Source organism: Eleutherodactylus coqui, chromosome 7 (assembly GCF_035609145.1).
Source record: "Eleutherodactylus coqui strain aEleCoq1 chromosome 7, aEleCoq1.hap1, whole genome shotgun sequence".
NCBI classification, from domain to species: domain Eukaryota; kingdom Metazoa; phylum Chordata; class Amphibia; order Anura; family Eleutherodactylidae; genus Eleutherodactylus; species Eleutherodactylus coqui.
In genome coordinates this window covers 141,843,848-141,859,089 of record NC_089843.1, presented here as the reverse complement: position 1 = coordinate 141,859,089, position 15,242 = coordinate 141,843,848, and the positions used below count along the sequence as shown (strand labels likewise).

The window sequence follows — 15,242 nt, the reverse complement described above, 5'->3', positions numbered from 1 at the left end:
AAATATGGTGGCAGAAAAAAATCACATAGTCAACATGCCATCTCCAGAAATGGATTACCCTTAGCGTGTAATGTTTTGTCAAGAAAGGCATCCAGACCCCACAGGTAGCTAAAATAGATATAATAATAAACTTTATTCGTATAGCGCCAACATATTCCGCAGTGCTTACATAGACAGGGGGAATACAGAAAGACAAAAGTACAAACATCACAGAACCACGGTTACATAGTAATTAGTTGATGGAAACAATAGGGGTGCGGGTCCTGCTCCAACGAGCTTACATACTACAAATAGTAGGGTGATACAGAAGGTAAAAGGCTGGAGATGTGCACAGTATGGTGAGGTGGAGAGTGAGGGATGCTATACACATAGACAATGGTCAGACATTTAGCCGTGTGACGCCAGAATCAGTATGACTGCAGGAGCGGTTTATGATGGCTAGCAGAGATTGTAGTCACTAGTACAGAGAGCATGTTATCAGGCGGAGTACAGAGGGGTTTGTTTAGGGAATGCGGTATGCCTCCCTAAAGAGGTGTGTTTTTAGAGCACGCCTGAAGTTTTGCGAGTCCTGGATTGCTCGGGTAGCCTTTGGTAGTTCGTTCCAGAGGACCGATGCTGCTCTGGAGAAGTCTTGGAGGCGGGAATGAGAAGTTCGAATTAAAGGGGCGCTCAGTCTGGTTTCGTTAGAGCGGAGAGCCCGGGCTGGGTGATGGATTGAGATGAGAGAGACGATATAGGGTGGTGCTGCACTGTGGAGGGCCTTGTGGATGAAGGTAGCGAGTTTAAATTGAATTCTGTATTTAACGGGCAGCCAGTGCAGTGACTGGCACAGGGCAGAGGTGTCCGAGTAGCGGCTGGACAGGAAGATGAGCCTGGCTGCCGCATTCAGGATGGACTGGAGAGGGTAGAGTCTGGTGCAGGGGAGGCCGATCAGCAACGAGTTGCAATAATCGAGCCAGGAGTGGATTAGGGCAAGAGTAAGCGTTTTTAACGTGTCCACAGTGAGAAAAGAGCGGATTCTTGCGATGTTCTTGAGGTGCAGCTGACATGTTTGGGCAAGAGATTGGATGTAGGGGATAAAAGAGAGATCAGAGTCGAATATAACCCAAAGGCAGCGGGCATGTTGTCTAGGAGTTATGGTGGCGCCACACACTGAGATGGAGATGTCAGGATGAGGTCAGTTAGTGGAGGGTGGAAATACCAGTAAGTCAGTTTTAGAGAGGATATGTTTACTCTGTACCAATATCCCCAAATCTTTCTCAATGAACGTTTTATCCAGTGTTTTATTATTTAGTTCATAAATGTACATTTTAGGAGAACTATATCAAGTCTGGTGCAATGCAATAGTGGAGTAGATGCCCATGGAAACCAATCAGATTCCACCTCTCATTTTTTGGAGGCCTTTTGGAAAACAAAAATAACCCGATTGATTGTCTTTGGCAACTTCTCAATGTTTTGCCGATTAGTTTTGTCTGTTTCCTAGGCCAAAGTGGATAATCTTACATTGATCCAACTTAAGCTTCAAGAAATGAGTCCTTCAAAACACGAAAAGGAGACTTCTAAATGTAACCAGAACATTTTAAAAGAATAATTCAGAATCCAGCATTGGGAATGTTGAGAAATAATATTAAAACACTCGAACAGAAAAAAAAAAATATATAAAAAATATCTAGCTAAAGATGCTCGACTCCCCCCCCCCCCCCCCCCCCTTTTCTTCAGAGCTTTGTCGCTATGCTGAACATGCTTTGGATAATCCAGGTCATCCCTAATAAGGAAGAGACATTTCAGGACTCTAAAACATTCAATTGGCCAATTAACCTTTATGTTCTTACATTTCTATGTTTCCAAGTAGCAGAAACATTACACGAGTTTATGTCTACTTTATATATCATGCGTGCACAAAAAATGTTAATTAGAACCTACATTTTTAATTTCTAATACTGTATTAAAAGCACCATTTTAAAGTCACTGTTCCTGCGCCAATCATACACTGCAATAGCATAAAATGTTGTATCGCACTTGACGTATGATCATGAAATGGTTAATTATTTTTATTATGAAAGAATTTCTTTTAAACAATCCCATTATACCAAAAAAACTGAATGAGAATGTTTTTTACTCTCAGTTAGAAGCTTACAAGTCATGGAGTTAGGAGTTGGTAAGGTCCATGATTGATAGCTACAGATGTTCTCTTGTATTACCCTTTTCTTTCGCTGTACTTTACTTGCACTCACACACCGGAGCTGTATTTACCATATATATTTGACACATTATCTGCTGTCAGCCTGTCATGATTCCCCCATTACAGAGTTGGAGAAGAGTCCCTTAATAAGCTCTTCAGCAGCAGAATGTGGTTTCATAAAGTTTCTGCATGTTTGTCACCTGCATACCACACTACAACTGACTTTTTCATTCTTTTCTTGCCACTTTCTTAAAGTCGCAGGCACTGGCTATAATTGTATGAAGTCATAATATAGCAGCCAAAGAAGTGCATTGGGTCATACTGTACACCTGTAATCCCATACAGAAATTGTTTCATACTGAATCAGACAAAAAGAAATCATGGCATGCCACAGTGTATTAATCTCACAGAGCAATACTCCTACTATTAAAGGGAACCTGTCAGGTCCCCACAGCACCGTCAACTAAGTTATGGTGTTCTTAGGGAATGTGACAGGGAGCTGGTGATGTATTTCTTATACTCACCTGCTGCCTGGATCCGGCACCATTACCCTCCCTACTCCTGGGGGCGGACGGAAATCTCTTTTCAGAGTCCCATGCGCACACTCTCCAATACAAGTCTATGGGAGACTGCATTCAGGGGTCAGATTTTTGTGCCGCATGCCAACTTCAGAGGGTGACCGTGCTGGATTGCAAGAGTGGGAGAGTATAAAAAAAGCATCACTCAATCGCTATCACATTCCCTAACAGTACCATAACTTGGTTGATGGTGCTGTGGGAACAAGACAGGTTCCTTTTAAAGGGCTTGCTTGACTTATTTAACTTTTTATGTAAACTGGTTCTCTATATGGAAAAATAAAAAAATTATGCAGACAACCCCTTTAAGTAAGGTTAATTATTTTCAGTGCTTTCTTAAACAATGGCGTTCTGGATTTTTTAAAGGTTATTTAAAAGAATTCATATTTGTTCTAACTTTATTCATATGCCAACAATTATCTAGTATTTGGCATTATGTAGTATATTTCACTTTCAGGTGACTTCTCAGAATTAGCAGTTGTGTGTGTGCATGAGTAGCGGCACTATTTGTAGTCTTTATATGATTTGTATAGGAATTTTTCACTAGTTTCCCCTCTGCAGGCTGTAGTATATCAAATTTTCACTTTTTTACAAATTGATGGGTGCAGACTGCCGATATTATGGTTCTATATGCTGCACATGGAGAAAAAACAAAACAAACAGATTTTGCTCCCTATATAGCACACTTAGTAGAATAACAGTATCATAGAGGACATTATACGACAGTACTGAGCAGTGTAGATGTGATGCAAGTAGCCGTAAATCACTTACTAATAGATGCAGTCATGTTTCTCTAAGTCTCTCTCCCTTGGCCCCTGTTTGTAGACGTTTATGGGCAGTATGCAACAACACCATACAGACTTCTTGTGTTCAATCTTCGTGTCTCTGCTGTTACTAGAAATGGACTTCCCTAGACAGAAAATTAGAAGGAAGACCCCTAGTGGACAGCACTTTAGAGTGATTTTTCAGCACAAAGATATCTTTTTGGTAAAGTTATTTGTACTTTTGGTAGATCTCAAAGTGGCCATTATATTATCAAAAACACAAGTTGTGTCAAAATGTTGTGACCATTTAACTTTTCAGTATCTACTTGTTTTATGCATCTTTGAATACTAAAATGTAACAACATTTCTTGAATGCCGACTGTATGTAAAAGTAATTCTTCCAAAGATTCAAGAACATGAATAGATGGTAAATGATCTACAAAAAAAACAGTAAGTGGAAAAATCATCAGGAAATACATTTCATTACTCTTGAATAAATGAATGTGAATAAATGGTTTATTAGTAGAGATGAGCGAATGTACTCGTTTAGGGCAATTACTCGATCGAGCATCGCTTTTTTCGAGTAACTGCCTACTCGGGCGAAAAGATTTGGGGGGCGCCGGGGGGTTGCAGAAGGGAGTGGGGGGGGGGGGTGAGAGAGAGAGCTCCACCCTGTTCCCCACTGCTACCCCCCGCTCCACCATGCCGCCCCGCCGAATCTTTTCGCCCGAGTAGGCAGTTACTCGAAAAAAGCGATGCTTGATCGAGTAATTGTCCTAAACGAGTACGTTCACTCATCTCTATTTATTAACTGTTACATTGTGCTGTTGGGAAGTCTGGTTCACTACCACATGGTCACCATATGAACTCTCTCAGCTTCCCCAAACTGCGGAGTGAGTGATGGACCAAAATAGGATAAATATATATTCAAAGACAAGGAATTAGCCGACAACCTGTTTTTGTATTAGTTCATACTTGACCTTACTAGTATTTCTCTATGAACCTTACAGAGGTAGCAGTAATGTAGGCAGAGTACGCATCATATGGGTTCTGGTTGCCTATCTGCATTGGAGACTATAATAAATCAACTAGCAAGCATGGCAGCTGCAGTGGATCACAAGATTTAGATATTGTAAATACTGAATAAGAACATTAAAGTGACCTCTGGTTATGGGACAAAATTCTCTCCTGGGACTGGAGGCTGGAAGGGTATCTTACATGTACTTGAGCTTCACTACCTGGCCCCTCCGTTCTGCTAGTTCAATGCTTTATTTTCGAGTGATCAGGACAGCTGTTGCCATTTTCTAACTACCTAATAGACCACGTGAACTGCTCTGTGATTGGCCAGGGCTGATCATATGAGCATTATTGGTCAATCACAGAGCAGTTTCAGTGCATTGGTAGTTTAGTCCCAACACTACCAATGCACTATGGATGCTCTGGTAGTCTAAAGATGGCATCTTGGCAGCCTGAAACAAATCCAGTGCAACGAAGGACCAGGAAGAGAAGAAGTAGTACAGGTAACATCCTCCTCTATAGAGATGAGCGAGCACGCTCGTTTAAGGCTGATGCTCGATCAAGCATCGGTCTTGTCGAGTAACTGATTAACCGATTACTCGACTGAGCACCATGCAGGGGTGGCGGAGAGATCTCTCTCACTCTCCCCCCCCCCCCCCCCCCCGGCCACCCCTCCCCGCATGGTGCCCGGTCGAGTAATCAGTTACTCGACAAGACCGATACTCGATCGAGCATCAGCCTTAAACGAGCGTGCTCGCTCATCTCTAGTCCTCCACCCTCTGGTCCCAAGACAGAATCTTTTCCCAAAATTAGAAGGTCAGCTTTGAATGAATATCACAGGCTTCATTCTAAGTACAGCAAATTGTACTAAAGTAAGACCCCTTAAATGTGCTTTCTGAACCCAGTTTCATTAAAAATACTTGTTGCTGTTGTCCAAATATGAAGTACTTTTTTGCCTCAACGAATTCTGTACATTTAGAGGGAAAGACAATTTGCTGTAGCGATTCATAAATCTTCATGTAAATTTCATACAGATTGCCTTTTATCTTATAAATACATGAAAAACTGTATTAAAATATGAAAAAAATGTTTTCTTGTGAAATATGCAAATGTGCAGAAAACATGCCCTTAATTAAATGAAGAAGTCTTGTCATTTGAATTTCTTTTGAAGTGTAAATTTATTATATAAAAATTATGCTTGGTGACTAATGCAAAATTATCTATTTTCCTGTTCTAAACTAATGCAGAGACTTGGTGGCTGGGAGAAGAGCTCAAGGCTAGAAGTTCTGACAGGCCGGTTGTTTAGTGGAGAACGTACAGCACAAAGGTGGCTATTTTTACTGATTTATCTCAGATTCTGGATTCTCGTGTCACAACAATCACAATACTTGTCAGTTCTTCTGTGGCCAAAGCTGTCCTATGTTATATTTACATTATCATCAGGTTTTGCATAAATTCTGATAATGTAAAAATATTTGCAGCCTATCTCATAAGTCTTATTTTCCCACTGATATCATATATCTAGTTTACAGGCTTTGGAGTGCTAGCATTAGTATTAAATATTACACTGAAATATGCGTGGGAAGATAAGAGATTGAAGAAATGCAAATAGCAAGGGAGCAAAAGAGGTTTAAGTAGCAAGCCTATGATTCACCTTTAGGAATGACAATCCATTAAATGTCCATAGAAATTAAGGAAATGCAAGCTGATACCTCATGTATATAAAGTGGCTACAATTCAGCTGTTGTAAGGATGTCCCAGAAAATCAGACTTGTAAGATCGCTGAGGACACCCACCAACCCCAGGAAGAAGCTGATCCAGACCAAGTCGCCACCTTTGATAAGAAGGTGGTTACACCATCACTTTCCACGAGACTCGATGTGAAAGCACTGCTACCATAGCTCTCACAATGTGACTGGAGAGAGATGGCGTGTACAAATTTACCTTGCAAATAAGGAAGAAGGAACACTACCTCTGCAGCTCCACCTATTGGATGGCAGCATTCCTTCAAATCAATGTACGACTTTTTAACAAGTCTGTAAAACAATGATTGGGAATAGGAAACCAAGCCAGAAAATCATACACAGACAGCTGTTACGGGGTGTTTGCCCCTCATCAGTGTGCAGTAGGTTTCTGGCTTGGCTGGTGAGATGCCTGTGAACCTCTCCTGACCCAAATTTACCTCTTCCTCGAAAAAGGTAATGGCTTGTTCCCAGGTTTATTGAGGTCTCAGTAGTTGTGTCCCTGCTCAGAGCTCATGAACACTGGAATAACACCTGCATGGCTTCTTTAGTATGGACTCAATGATCAAAGTGGGCAATACCTTCATACATATGGAGTCCGAAGGAACAGGCCAGGAAAAATTCTCTGTATGTCCCATATGAAAAATTGAAGGAATATGAAGGTACAGTAGAGGGCTCATTTATCCTTTTACACTTTTGGACCACATTGAGGTGTAATATAAGTGTGTGCATGAGCCCTTATCTGTGCTTAAAACAAGGAGTGATTTGATCCTGATGGCCTGGTCAACTAGAGACTGCATCTCTGGTGCAACACTTGGTGCCTGAATGTATCAAAGGGTAGTTATACTCCCTAGTTTATTTGATGCGGCAGATTTGGGTACCTTACCATAATGTTATTTGGTAGCTCTAAAATCGTATTATTTCAGCAATATACTGTATATCCACTAGTATGGGATTATGTTAACAAAAGGCACTTCACACGGCCCCAACTAGCCAGTCCTGACCAATGCATAATAATGATTAGTGGTGGACGTATCTACAGAGTATTTGAAAAACTGGGTGGACCAAAGGTGGATAGGGAGCTCTGGTCCACCTTTGCTCCACCCAGTTGTATTTCAAATACTGACAAAATGGAGCAACTGATGAGTAATATAGCTAACAGCAGCAATTGATAACAGTGAGCAAATTATAAATAATTTAATCTTATGAAATGGTGATATGAGTCATATACAAATTTAAGGAAAAAAAGTTGTATAAAAATATATTTGTGACAAGTGTTCATTTTTTTCTCATTATAAAACCATCACAGACTGTCCACATCTGAAAGGTTCGTATCGCTGTTCACCGCAGCATCGACAAGAAGTCATTAATTCTTTATGTTCTTCCATGTTTTACTGCATGTTGCATATTCCCAATTAGAACTGTTGTATTCGTATTTTTAGATTTTCTCAAGGTCCAGTTCATGAGTTGTTTTTCTCCTCTGGGAAACAACACGACTGAGCTGCCAAAAATATATGCAAATGGTTAAAAAGAAAGGAAATTTCTCTGCGCAATAGAATAACAAATTCATGTTGAGTAATAAAGTACCAATTCTCGCCTGGAGATTTCTGTAATCGTGTAAGAATGTTTCTGGGTAATTGGACAAAACTATCAAAGTTCTAGATCTACAAGTAAAGCACAAGTCAGCTCTTATTCTTTGCAGAACTTTATTTAGTAAAGCAGTATGGTATGTCCCAAGAGGGCAGAGCTACTATATACACTGGCCCAGGAATCGAAAGATGTGAGGGAAGACCACCACTTCTCTATTATTGAGAGAGGACACGCATGAAACTTAGTTTCTAACAGTTCTTCTTGAGCAACATCTCGGCTCCCGGTTTCAGTCTTGCCCAGTTATGGCTATGAGCTCCGAAGTAGCTAGGCATCGGTGAGCATTAAATGTTGGGCAATAACACAAAACGGTATGCCTGTCACCAATGCAGCGAGTGCCACAGATGGGGCCAATAGCGGCAGCCCCCTTTACTCTTCCAGTACGATAGCAGATGACAAAAAGGTGGTGAAAAAAATCATGAATATGAAGTTCTTAGTGTTTTTAATAGTGATGAGTGAGTATACTCGCTAAGGGCAATTGCTCGAGCGAGCATTGCCCTTAGCGAGTACCTGCCCGCTCGAGACAGAAGGCTCGGGTGCCGGCGGCGGGTAGGGAGCTGCGGGGGGGGAGTGGGGAGGATCAGAGGGGGAGATCTTTCTCTCCCTCGCTCCCCCCTGCTGACTGCCACTACTCACTGCTTCCCCGCGCCGGCACCCAAACCTTCTGTCTCGAGCGGGCAGGTACTCGCTAAGGGCAATGCTCGCTCGAGCAATTGCCCTTAGCGAGTATACTCACTCATCTCTAGTTTTTAACATACTTTCAGACCCTCACCATTAGTGGTCTATCCCAGGAATAGACAATCAATATGGAAACCCCTATAAGTAACAGAGATTCCAGTCTTTATTCACATCTAACAAATGTCCATGCTAGACCTGACAACAATGTACAGGAATTAACTGGCAAATGGGGGGAGTCAAAACAAAACAATTCATTTGTTCTTTTCTTGTATCTCCATGATGGAGGTTCAATAATAGGGAGCTGCATTCTAAGTCAATGCCCACACAGCCCCTCTGCAATATAAATATACATATTGGGCCTCATTTATCAAAACTGTCTAAAAGAAAAACTGTCTTTATTGCCGATAGCAACCAGTCATTCTGCAGCTTCCACTTCTAAAACTGCTCCGGTAAAGTGGAAGCTGCTCTGAGATTGGCAGTTTTGTTAACTTTGCCCCAATGTGTCTGTAACAGGTATGCCGTAACCTGCATAGAAGGGTCTACAGCCATCTACAGCGCATGGATGGTATATATCCTCACATTACCCTGCTTGCAAGTAATGCTCCCCTTAAAACAGTTGTAACTATACAGTCAACTAAGAAAATGTAACAGTTTGCAAATAGGATTAGAAAATGGAAGCGAGCGTATGACTGGTTGCCATGGGCACTGTCTTTACTGTACACTAGTTTTGTGGCCGCCAATGTGTCAGATTAAGGAGTGATAATGAAGAGTTCCCTCCAGTGCTTCCACCGTACACTAACTTAACACATCAACTTTTCTTCATTCATTTAATTTGAGCAAGACTTCTCATAGAGAACCATGCTGACTATGAAGAATCCTCTGACTTGATCACACCTGAAAATATCTGGCTTAACATATGTCAAAATACCAAATGTACAATCTCGTAGATGGGCCCAAATGTACACTGATGTTTTACATTCTGACACTTCTATTACTTGTAAATGAAGACATGTCCTGTAGCTTTTACCACCATCATTACAATCTATCTTTACAAGTGAGACATTTGTCAGAATCCATAAAAGATCATTGAATACATAGGATTCTGTACTAAATGTACAAATTGTATCTTGCGTAACATCAAATCACTATCATAGGGCAAAATTGCTGCAATGTGGGTAGTAAAGTAAGCTCCGCCTTTAAAATGGAATTGCATAAATCAGAATTGCTTAATATCATGTTATTACCGCAATGATTTAGGACAGCCCACTACCTAGACCTATAAACGCTTCAAATCAAATGTAAATGTTTAAGTAATCAATAGAATGGAAAACATGCTGCTTTATCAGTGTAATGGTTTGTATATATCATACACAAGATAAACAGACAGCACTGTGCAAAAGTTTTAGGCATGTGTGAAAAAAATGTTGCACAGTAGAAAGGTTCTTTTACACGCAAAGATAATCTTTCCAACTGCCAAAAGATTGAAAGATTTAGCGATGTATTTGCATAAAGTGTTAATGGCTTTAATGGCCATTAACACGTTATCATCTACATTTGCATGTAAAAGGACCTCCAGGGGCCCAAGGTGTGTTTAAACACACTCACAGCTGTGTAAACAAGCTGTCTGCACATTCCATTGTTCCTTTGTGTACCTTTTTCATTTAATTCACATACTATCTCCTTCCCTTTTACACACAAAGATCTTTCAAACGAATGAAAGATTCAGCGATCTATTTGCATAAAGTGTTAATGGCCATTAAAAAATTATCATCTTCATTTGCATGTAAAAGCACCTCCAGGAGTTGTTTGCAAAGCCCAGCATGTGTTTAAACACACACCCAACTGTGCAAACAGCTGCCAACACATTCCATTGTTCTCCTCCTGGCTGCTGACACATTCCATTGTTCTCCTCGCAGCTAGTGTAAACATGGCGCAGGGAGAACATCATGCAGTCTTTTGAAGGATGAGCAAAATGCATTTAAATGTAATGTAAAGTATTTGCTCAGTCTTCCAGCGGCTGAACAATGGATTTTATGTAAAGTATAATCCATGGTTTAAACGTAAAGAGCACGATGCCCACATTTACATGTAATGATTATTGCTCATTTTCGGATGTTTGGATGAATTTTGAGTGAGAATCGTTGCGTGTAAAAGGGCCTTTAGAATACTTTCAAAAATAGAAGTGCTAATAGCTTATTTTTGCAAATTAACAATGCAAAGTGAATGAAAAAAAGAGAAATCCCAGTCAAATCAGTATTTGGTGTGACCACTCTTTGTCTTCAGAACAGCATCAATGGTTCTCAGTACACTTGCATAAAGTCAGGGATTTAGTAGGATTATAGTCAGGTGTATGATTAACCAATTAAACCAAACAGGCAATAATGATCATCATTTTCACATTTAAGTACAAACCTAGTCATTAACAGAAACAGCAACAGCTGTGTAGGGGGCTTAAAACTGGGTGAGGGATCCAGAACTATACCTCAGCAACTAACCTCTTTGAAATCCCACAGCTCTAATGATACATAAAAGCTCTCTACAACGTGACCTCCAAAGTTGTTTATGTTCTTTTCAATATTTACAGCTCATTATACAGATCCTTTATCTATACCCCATTGTGTGAGGTCTTTAAGGCAGACTGTTGCAAAATTTTATATTCAAAATTCAAGAAATACATTTGAAACATAAATCAGAGTGAGGAACAGCAAAACTGCTATGAAAGGTACAAAGTTGAGGTTGTGGGAAGACAGTTTCCTGTCACAGGCCATGCACTATGGCAAGACTGAGCAGAGCAACAAGACCACAAGGTAGTTACACAGCATCAAAAACGTCTGTCCCAGGCAAAGATTTCAAAGCAGATTGAGGTTTCAAGATGTGTTCAAGCTCTTTTGAAGAAACAGAAAGACACGGGTAACGTTGAGGACCGTAAGATGCAGTGGTAGGCCAAGGAAACGTAGCGCAGCAGATGAAAGACACATCATGCTTACTTCCTTTCGAAATCAGAAGATGTCCAGCAGTAGAAACCAGTGGGACCCAGGTCCACCAATTTACTGTTCGAAGACGGCTGGACAAAAGCTGCCTTCATAGATGAATTGCAGCCAAAACGCTATTTCTTGGATGTAGAAAGAATGCCAGGTGACTCAAAAATGCACAAAAACAGAGGTTGGAGAAAAATGGCAGCAGATACTCTGGGCTGATGAGTTAAATGTGAAATATTTGGCTGAAACAGAAGGCAATTTGTTAATTGAAGGACTGGAGAACAGTGAATGATGAGTATCTACAGGCAACAGTGTAGCAAGGTACAGGTTTCTTGGAAGTTTTGGGCTGCATTTCCGCCAATGGAGTTGGGGATTTGGTCAGAAATAATGGTGTTCTCAATGCTGACAAATACAGGCAGATACTTATTTCACTCTGCAATACCATCAAGGAGGTGTCTGATTGGCTCCAAATTTATTCTGCAGCAGGACAACAAGCCCATACAACCAATGTCAACTATCTTCAATCCGGCCATTCCTCACCACAGACATGCTAAATAGACACTCGTGGTCGCCCTCATCCACTCCCAACTCGTCTACTGCAACTCGCTGTTCACTGGCCTCCCCCACAGCAGACTCGCTCCACTCCAATCCATACTAAATGTGGCAGCTAGGCTCATTTTTCTATCTAGCTGTTACTCAGATGCCTCTGCATTATGCCAGTCACTGCATTGGCTGCCCATCCACTGCAGAACTAAATTTAAACTCCTCAATCTCACCCACAAAGCTCTGCATGGCACTGCACCAGCATACATCGCCTCCCTCCTGTCAGTACACCACCCAGCCAGGTCACTCCAATCCGCTAACACAATAAAGACAAAACACCCCTCTACTACAAACCTCACATGCTCACCTTCATGACTTTACCAGAGCAGCACCTATTCTCTGGAATGCTCTACCCCAAGGCATCCAGACAATTCCTGATGCATGAAATTTCATAAGCGCCTTAAAAACGCACCTCTTCAGGGAGGCATACCAAATCCCCCTGGCCTAGACCCCTGCCCCTGGGGCCATTATAAGGGTCACTGTTGCTACTGGGACCACTATGGGGGTCACTGTTACTACTGGGGTCACAATGGGGGCCACTATTACTACTAGGGTCACTATGAGGGGTCACTATCACTACTGAGACTACAATGGGGGACCTCCTTACCGCCCCACCCCGCTTACTTTCTAATAACTGATTTCCACATTAAATCCTCTACTGCCTGTGTTCCCCATGCCTTGCTCCCCCCCTTGTACCTCCTGTACCACACCCACGCCATTTGTTTCAAACTGATTGTATCTCACATTGTATTTGTTGTATTGTTTGCATTTATCCCATGCTTGAAAGTGCTGCGGAATAAGTTGGCGCTATACAAATAAAGATTATTATTATCTTTAGTGTAAAAAACAACAAGAAGCCCTGGAAGTGATGATATGGCCCCCCATAGAGCCCTGATCTCAATATCATCGAATCTGACCGGGAAGAGAGAGAAGGATTCGAGAAGTCTGCATCCACAGAAGATCTGTGGTTAGTTCTTCAAAATGTCTAGAACAACCTTCCTTCTGAGTTCCTTCAAAACCTGTGTGCAAGTGTACCTAGAAGAGTTGATGCTGTTTTGAAGGCAAAGGGTGGTTACTAAAATATTGATTTGATTTAGATTTCTCATTTGTTTATTCACTTTGCATTTTGTTAATTGACAAAAATAAACTAACACTTCTATTTTTGACAGCACCGTTCCCACATCTGTCTAAAGCTTTTGCACAGTACTGTACATATTAGATAGATAGATATGCTTTTAAGTGTAGCTCTGAATGTTTTAATGTTGAAGCGTAGGGAGCATTTCCTATGTAGATTTTTGGGTGACTCATGACAAGCGGAGAGTGAAGGCTCATGCATCATCTTTAGTTGCAGCCTATAACAGAACATGGAATACAGGCTGCTTGGAGACACAGAGCAGGCACTTTGCATACATTAAGTTTACAGTCAGCTTCACATTCTGTTGAATAAATATGCAATTGGAGAAATCTATTAATTCTTGTTACACAGCCATACCTGTTTTGAAGCCTCTACCGCTCGCTCCTCTGCTTGGTCCAGCCGTTTCTGAAGCCGTGTGCTTTTTTCCTGTAAATCTGCTATCAAGCTTCCAAGCTAAAGAATAAAAATAATTAATTGAAGGTATAGAGTAGAAAGATTTTGTATATATGGATACATGTGCCTAGAGCAAATGTCTAATCCGAGACTTTATGTGCATTGACTGTCTTGCAGGACGACACTTAAGGGTTTGTATACAGTTTACAACTCAAGATGGAGTCTCTTATGGGGACTAAACACCTAATGTCCATGAGTGGTTCTGATTTGGGGGGCACCTGCGTGGAAGATCTGCAGTTCAAGCCGCCCATAGCGAAGCATGGGCATCTGCACTTCAATTTACACATGCGGATTTGTTTTTTGGATTCTGCAAGTGGAAAACAAATCGCTGAGTACTCCATTTTAGTGCAGTTCCTGCACAGTTGGCTTCCATTGAAGTCAATGGAAGCCATTCGATCTGCGGCCGGGTCGCAGTGTAAATGACTTTCTGGGAAAGCAGTTTTTCTTTTAAAGTACTGAATAGATATGAGCGAACGTGCTTGTTTAGAGCAATTACTCGAACGAGCATCGCTTTTATCGAGTAACTGCCTATTCGGGCGAAATGATTCAGAGGGCCGCGGGGTGGAGCGGGTGGTAGTAGGGGGGGAACAGGGGGAGCTCTCTCTCCCCCCCTCCCTGCTCACCCCCGGGGCCGCCCTTTTCACTCAATTAGGCAGTCACTTGCAAAAAGCGATACTCGTTTTAGTAATTGCTCTAAATGAGCACGTTCACTCATCTCTGGTACTGAAATACTGTACATTTTTTTGCATTTCCGCAGAGAAAAATAAAACCCGAAACAGGTACGCAGGGTTCTCGGCCGCGGGCAGGGTCGGATTGTGTTGTGGGCTCCTGCATGCGGAATCCGACCCGCTTGTGGACATCAGGCCTAAGGCATAAATGTTTTGGTCCCACCACAGAGAAGGACTGTATCTCTACAGATGATACTTTATATGAATGACTAATCTCAAAAAACTGTAGCATGCCAGACTCCAGAGTTGTATGTCCTGGGCTCCTCTATGAGAGGCAGCTTGTAGAAGAGTTTCTAACAATGCAAGAAAATGGGGAATTTACTAGGACAAAAATTTGCAGCATCACACACAACCACATAGTCAATGTGAAGTATCAATCCACCCTGAACTACTTCCACATGCTCTACTGTCAGCAACCACTTATAATATTATAGATCAATATATTAGTGCTATGGTGCTTTACAGTAAGGGTTTTCTTAAACGTTGCAGCTTAACATCTAGTTTAGGTGGATCTGTCTATATAACCGCACAGGTATCACGCATACTGAATGGATGTCATTATTCTGGAAATCCCTAGAAGATACATTGTCAAATCACATTGACAAATATTAATCCTATTTTAAATTAGAAAACTTTAACAATTTGGTATGTGGTGGACTTGAAAAAAAAAAACAACAACAACAAAAACCCAGTAATTACATGTTAACTTTACTCTGTGGGCGAGTACAAGCACGACAATC

At 41.3% G+C, this 15,242-nt stretch overlaps 1 protein-coding gene across 3 annotated transcripts in view; it reads right to left on the bottom strand.

The window, feature by feature from the left end:
• Window positions 1-7,462: 7,462 nt before the first annotated feature.
• Window positions 7,463-15,242, bottom strand: part of SCLT1 (sodium channel and clathrin linker 1) — a 148,568-nt gene continuing 140,788 nt past the window's right edge. For all 3 annotated transcript variants that reach the window (XM_066573748.1, XM_066573749.1, XM_066573750.1), the window contains 2 exons: window positions 13,679-13,774; window positions 7,463-7,781 (listed from right to left, as the gene is read on the bottom strand). In XM_066573748.1, the coding sequence (XP_066429845.1) occupies window positions 7,719-7,781; window positions 13,679-13,774 (159 nt within the window). In that variant the 3' untranslated portion in view covers window positions 7,463-7,718. The remainder of the gene's footprint in view (window positions 7,782-13,678; window positions 13,775-15,242) is intronic.